The sequence below is a fragment of the Nyctereutes procyonoides genome, unplaced genomic scaffold (assembly GCF_905146905.1).
Source record: "Nyctereutes procyonoides isolate TBG_1078 unplaced genomic scaffold, NYPRO_anot_genome, whole genome shotgun sequence".
In the NCBI taxonomy this organism is placed as follows: domain Eukaryota; kingdom Metazoa; phylum Chordata; class Mammalia; order Carnivora; family Canidae; genus Nyctereutes; species Nyctereutes procyonoides.
This window is the reverse complement of record NW_026575139.1, coordinates 2,069,768-2,075,517: the sequence shown is the minus strand read 5'-3', so window position 1 is coordinate 2,075,517 and position 5,750 is coordinate 2,069,768. Positions and strand designations below refer to the sequence as shown.

The window sequence follows — 5,750 nt, the reverse complement described above, 5'->3', positions numbered from 1 at the left end:
CTCGGTGGCTGCGCAGTGAGCTGAGGCCTGGCTCTGGGCAGGGGGGGGGGCATGACCTCCAAGCCCTCGCCGAGAGGGGCAGGTCGCGGGGAGCTGAGCTCAGCCCGTCCCCCAGGAGAGCTGCAGCGGGGCCCGCCTGCCCGACCCGGCCCGGCCCGGCCCGCGCGCGACGCCCGCAACACACGAAGCAGAGTTTCTCCTGTACAGAGATCGATATATGTAAAGTGCTGGGTACAACGCTCTGAAAAATAGTATTTCCCAAAAATCCACCGCCCGGGGAGCGCCCGAGGTCTAGCCCTTGCCCGTGAGGTCCAGCGGCTGCAGGAAGGGCGGCAGCGGCAGCTCGTCCAGGGCCTCGGGGAAGCGGCCCGGCGAGATGGCGGTGACCAGCACCTGCATGGCGCGCACGAAGAGCGAGGGCGGCGCCAGGCCCGCCAGCCACTGGAACTTGTCCTCGCCCAGCAGCCGCTGCCAGCGCGGCCGGTCGCCCAGCAGCTCTCGGCGGGCGGGGCCGGCGGCGGCGTTGGCGGCGGGCGCGTACAGCGCCAGCAGGTCGAGCAGCAGCAGGCGGCGCTGGCGGGGCTCCCCGGGCGCGGCGGGCGTCCCGGCGGTGGCGGTGGCGGCGGCGGCGGCGGTGCTGGCGGCGGCGCTGGCGGCTCCCGCGTCGCGGCCCAGGTGGCGCAGCAGCAGCTCCAGGGGCGTCAGGCCGCCGCCGTCGCGCAGGCCCGGGGACGCGCCGTGGCCGAGCAGCAGGAAGAGGCACTCGGGGCGCGCCAGCTCGCAGGCCACGTGCAGCGCCGTGCCGCCGCCCTCCACGCGGGTGCAGCCGCGCCGGTCGAGCAGGCGCGCGCGCTCGTCGGGCGGGAAGTCGCGCACGGTGCGCAGGATGCGGCGCAGGATGCCCACGCGGTTGTAGCGCACGGCCAGCGCCACGTGCGGCCCGGGCGCCGCGCAGCAGCGGAAGCCGGCGCTGGGCGGCGCGAGCGCGCGGCGCGGGAACGTGGCCAGCAGGTAGTGCGCGTAGGCCCGGTGGTCGTGCACCAGCGCGTAGAGCAGCGCCTCGGACGGCGAGTAGGCGGCGGCGCGGCCGCGCTCGTCCCAGTGGAAGGCCTCGCTGGCGCGCATGTCCTCCAGGAACCACACGGGCAGCAGGTCGCGAACCGCCTGGTAGAAGGCGAACGACGACTTGCGGCACTGCTTCTGCGCTCGGGAGCGCGCCGCGCCCGCGCCCTCGGGCCCGCCGTCCGCGCTGCCCCCGGGCCGCCGCGCGTCCCACGGCATGCTGGTGGCGGCACCTCCGGGGCTCACGGCATGGGCCACCTGCGGGGAGGGGATCTCCGTGAGGCTCCGTGAGGCTCCGCCGCCCAGGCCCCTCCAGCCACTCGTAGGCCCCAACCACCCCCCACACCCTTGATCGAGCTGCACCTGACCTCCCTCCCTTTCTGCGTCTTGTCCTCGGGCGCCTCTGCTAGAGGTGCCCTTCCCTGCCCCCTACCCTCACAGGCCCACCCACACTCAAAGCCACGCTGAAAACCGACCTGCCCCGCCGCCTCCAGCGCAGGGGCCAGCGGACCAGGTACATCCAACCCCAAACAGAAGAGACGACGTAAAGGGGTAGAGTGTTGTGATCCACCTCCCCAGCTGGGCCAAGCCCCGCCTAACCATGACCCTATCCCTCTGCCCCTGACCGCAGATGGGGGCTCCTAGAGCCCCCCTCCCCCCCCCATGCCAGGCACGGGGCAGAGGTCTGGGCCCAGACCTACCTGGTTCCCGCACTCCAATCACAGGACGTGAGTGTATCACTCTCCTTCTCTGAGCCTCAACTTCCTCATCTGTAAGAAAGGGGATGGGGGGGACGCGCGCTGTGAGCCCCACAGGGTGAGCCGGGGTGGAGGGGGCAGGAGAACAAAATCGACATAGAGCCCTGCGCACAGCTCTGACAGCAAATCCCCTCCAGGTCCGCCGCTCCTCCTGATCCTCCCACTACCAGACGCAGCGGGTTCGGCCATCCCATTTCCCAGCCAGGGGCGAAAGCCGGGCCAAGGTCAGTCAGCAGGTCGTGGTACGGCCGGGCCCAGAACCCAGATCTCATCCCTCCCACTTTGGGCTCATTCCAGAAACGGGGAGACCCCCGGGCCACAGGGGGCCCAGCTTGATCCCTGCCTGACCTTGCCCTCTGAGCTCCCGGCCCCAACCTGAACCCTGGCCTCTGACCCCTGACCCTGGCCCCAGCTCCCCCACGGCCTTCCGTCAAGGGTAAGCCCTTGGTCACAAGGGGCCTGGGTCGGCGGACAGGCCGCGTCCGCACACGCCGGGTAACCAAGTTACGGAGCGGGGCACGGTGCTCCTCGGGGAGCTCCTCGGTGCTGGTCGCCGTGCCCGGGGCAGCCCCCCAAGCCTGGACTGCGCGCCCCAGGTGCACGCACCCCGTGTGGATACCCGTGGGGCGCCAGCGGGTTACGTAAAGTTGGGCCGCCCCACGTCACTGGGCAGCGAGTCTCGGCCGCGGCTCGGTGAATGGGGGGGTTGGGCCACCGAGGGCCGGGCAGCGCGCCCGGGACGCCCGCCGGCGCCTCCCAGCCCCTCCCGCCGGCCGCGGGTCGCGGGGGGCGAGGCCGGGGCGTCCGCCTGACGGTCGCCAGCGCGGCGAGGCTGCACCTGCGTGCGCTCGTGCCCCGGGCCCGAGGGGGCGGCGGCCAGGGGAGGCCGCGGGGGCTGCGCCGGGCGGGCCGGGGCGGGGGCGGGGGCGGGGGCCGGGGGCTCACCGTGGGGGCGGCGGGGCCGCAGCGCGCTCCTCCCGCTCCTCCCCGCGGCAGGCGCACGGAAGGGGCCCAGACAGGCGGGCCGGAGGGAGCCGCCGCCGCCCGCGCCCGCCGCAGCCGCGCTCTGAGCCGCCGCGGCCCGAGAGCTGGGCGGCGGCGCCGGCGGCGGGCGGGCGGGCGGCGGGCGGCGCAGTGCGGCCCCGGCCCGGCAGGACCGCGGGACCGTCCGCCGCCGCCATTGGCCCGCGCCGCTGGCCCCGGGCCGCGCTCATTGGCCGCCACGCTGCACCATTGTTACGTCACCGGCCGGGGGGCGGGGCGCCCGGCGGGACCCGCGGAAAAGTTGGGAGAAACTTGAGGGCCCGCGGGGGGCGGGGCTCCCGGAAACCCGAGCCGCGGGCGCGGAGGGGGCTCGGGCGGCGGGGTCCCGGGAGCACGGCTGGGGCCCGCGCTGCGTGCGAGTCTGGGCGCGCGCCGGGCGCCCCGGTCCCGCGGACAGCGCCCGCCCCCTCGCCCCAGGAGTTTCTCCACCTCCCCTTCGCCCTGACCCTCTGACCTTGAGACCTCGGCCGCGGTCGCCCCGGCTGCACAGGGAGGGGACAAGAGGCGGAGCTGTGGTCCCTGAGGTCCCGATGGCGTCCTGCCCGGCCGGGGTCGGGGCCCCGGGAGACCCCCCTTCTAGGCTGACCACCGCCGGGGCCCCGGGAGCCCCCCCCAGGCTGAGTTCCCAGGGAACCGGTGGATGGGCGCGCACAGCCATGAGCACGTGCTGTGATTTCACTTCCTTTTCACCGCTGCTCACGCGGTAGGAATTCTGGCCCCCAATTCAAAGGTTAGGAAACTGAGGCTCATGGGGAGGTGGCCTCCAAGTGAGGAGCAGCCAGAAGGGAAACCGGGAGTTTCCCCTACTTTTCTGCAGACATTTGTGGCGGATTGGGCCCCAGCTACTCCAGACTCTCCACAAAGGGTCCAAGATTTGGGGGACCACCATCAAGGCCACGCTGAGACCGGACCAGATACGCCACCCGAAGCAATGCCCCACCTAGGCTGGTGCGGTCTCGCTGGCCTCAGGGGGTCCGTGGTGACCACCAGATTTAAAGAAACTAGGTCATGGGCCTGGGGGTCTGGGATCCACCTGCCTCACCTCAGCTTTCCCGTGCCGACCCCTCTGGGCCCCCGTTGCCCTGCATTTTTCCTCGCTTTCCCATTCTGGGCTCTCCAAGTAGGATGAGGGGGGTGGCAAGCTGAATGGAGATTCTGGGGTTCACTTTTGACCACTTGGAGCCCCCAGGCCCTGGGAGACATCCTAGGGAAGTGGCACCCCAGCCGAACCACCTGGGACTCCAGGCGCGAGCCTCCTTGCTTCCTCCTTCTCATTCTTCCGGGGCTGGGGTTCCATCTCCATGGCCACCAATGGAATGAGGATGTGGGCGCACCGGTTGGGGGTGCCAGGGTGTGCAGCTGGCCTCGGGGCAGGTCTCCACCTCTCCCGGCCCTCCTCACTGGGGTTCCTAAAGGAATATTTCTAAAAGTCACGTCTGACCCCATTTCTCCACCACTTAGAAGTTTCCTGTGCACGTGGATTAGCCAGAAAGACCAGGTGGGGCAGAGACCCGGCATTCCGGGCTGGGCAACAGCTGGCGCAAAGGTCTGGGCGTGGCCAGCGCGCGGGCCTCGGAGGTCACCTGGGGCGGCCGGGCCTCGAGGGCTGAGGCAAGGAGCTGGGCTTTGTCCTGAGGCTCTGGAAGTGGAGGCGGAAGGGTTTGGAAGTGCGTTGGTTAGTGAAGTATTTCAGGCGTACAAAAGTAATCGTGATGAACGCCTGGGGCCAGGGGCCAGTTTAAGAAGTAACAGGCGGATAAATCTGAAGGCCCCTGTGACTGCCCTGCCCCAGCCCAGCCCTGGGTCTTGCCCACGGTGGCGGCTGACATTGCGACACTGTCTGGCTGTCAGGCACCTGCAGCTTGCTCTCTCCCCCAAGGTTATTTTTAGACTCCCCCTCAGGGGTACATGCCGCTCTGGGTCACTCTGGGGCACTGAAGCATCTTCTGGTGGTGGGAGCTGCACCCCCGTGTCTGGGCACACACGTGGTCTCCCCGCACTGCTGGCTTTGAACATCCTACCCGTGCCTACCTGGGGGCCATGCTGGGGCCCAGACCCAGGGAAGGTGTAACCCTCCACAGCTGCTTCTTATGGCAGACTGCTTCAGGCACAGTGTGAACAGGGTGCAAAGGACCAGATTCCCTCAGGAAGGGAAGATGGACTTGGAGGGGGGGAAGGGTGGCTGGGGCAGGGAGGGAGGGGGCAGAGGATGGAGAGACCGAAGAGGCCTGGGGTGGGGGGACTGCCCTGTCCCAGATGCCCTCACGGGCAGGGAGTGCCAACCAGCACAATCTTCTTGGTGTGAGGTTTGACTTTTGACCCTGTCATGTTCCCTCTGAAACCCAACCCAAAACCCACTCCTCTCTCCCGGGAGAGCTTTTCCTAGAAGGCATCTGGGTGTGCCCGGGTAGGGAGGTAGAGTCAGGCAGGGCCTTGGAGCATGGGGCAGGGTGTGTGACACAGGTAGAGGGAGGGGGTTAGGGAGCTTCCTGGGGGAGGAGGCTGGTGCCAGACATGCTGGGTTCTAATCAGCTACTCACCAGCTGTGGGACCTAGGCTGAGGAACTCCACCTCAGACCTGTCTGAGCTCCAGGTCTCTTATCTGTGAAGTGAATCAGGTGGACTTTCAGATCTGAAAAGGAAAGTGTTCCAGCGGGCAGGATTCCGAGGCCAGTATGGGAAACGGCCGGGACCAGGAAAGAGGATGGGGACATCCTACCCCCTGCCCCCAGGTCACCTGGGCCCTGTACTTCACCAGGCTGTGCTGGGCCAACGCCCACCTGCCGTCCAAGGGCCTGTTCCATGGGTGCTCTCTCCTCCTCCTCCGGCTTCTCCCCTGGATGGCTGGGCTTGTCCCCACCTGCACTTGGGTTCAAGCTCTCCCAC

At 69.2% G+C, this 5,750-nt stretch overlaps 1 protein-coding gene across 3 annotated transcripts; it reads right to left on the bottom strand.

The window, feature by feature from the left end:
• Positions 1-202: 202 nt before the first annotated feature.
• ANKRD9 (ankyrin repeat domain 9) lies at positions 203-5,501 on the bottom strand. 3 transcript variants are annotated; one of them, XM_055303575.1, is made up of 4 exons: positions 5,405-5,501; positions 4,098-4,273; positions 1,764-1,832; positions 203-1,320 (listed from the first exon to the last, which is right to left on the bottom strand). In XM_055303575.1, exon 4 carries the CDS (start codon positions 1,279-1,281, stop codon positions 292-294), a length of 990 nt encoding a protein of 329 aa, XP_055159550.1. In that variant the 5' UTR covers positions 1,282-1,320; positions 1,764-1,832; positions 4,098-4,273; positions 5,405-5,501; the 3' UTR covers positions 203-291. The 3 variants fall into 3 exon arrangements, with proteins under 3 accessions (XP_055159550.1, XP_055159548.1, XP_055159549.1); XM_055303573.1 differs by lacking the exons at positions 4,098-4,273; positions 5,405-5,501 and adding an exon at positions 2,766-2,932; XM_055303574.1 differs by lacking the exons at positions 4,098-4,273; positions 5,405-5,501 and adding an exon at positions 2,427-2,672.
• Between the last annotated feature and the right edge of the window lie 249 nt (positions 5,502-5,750).

Coding starts and splice junctions, on each gene's coding strand:
- ANKRD9 (XM_055303575.1), bottom strand. CDS start 1,281: ATGCCGTGGGACGCGCGGCGGCCCGGGGGCAGCGCGGACGGCGGGCCC.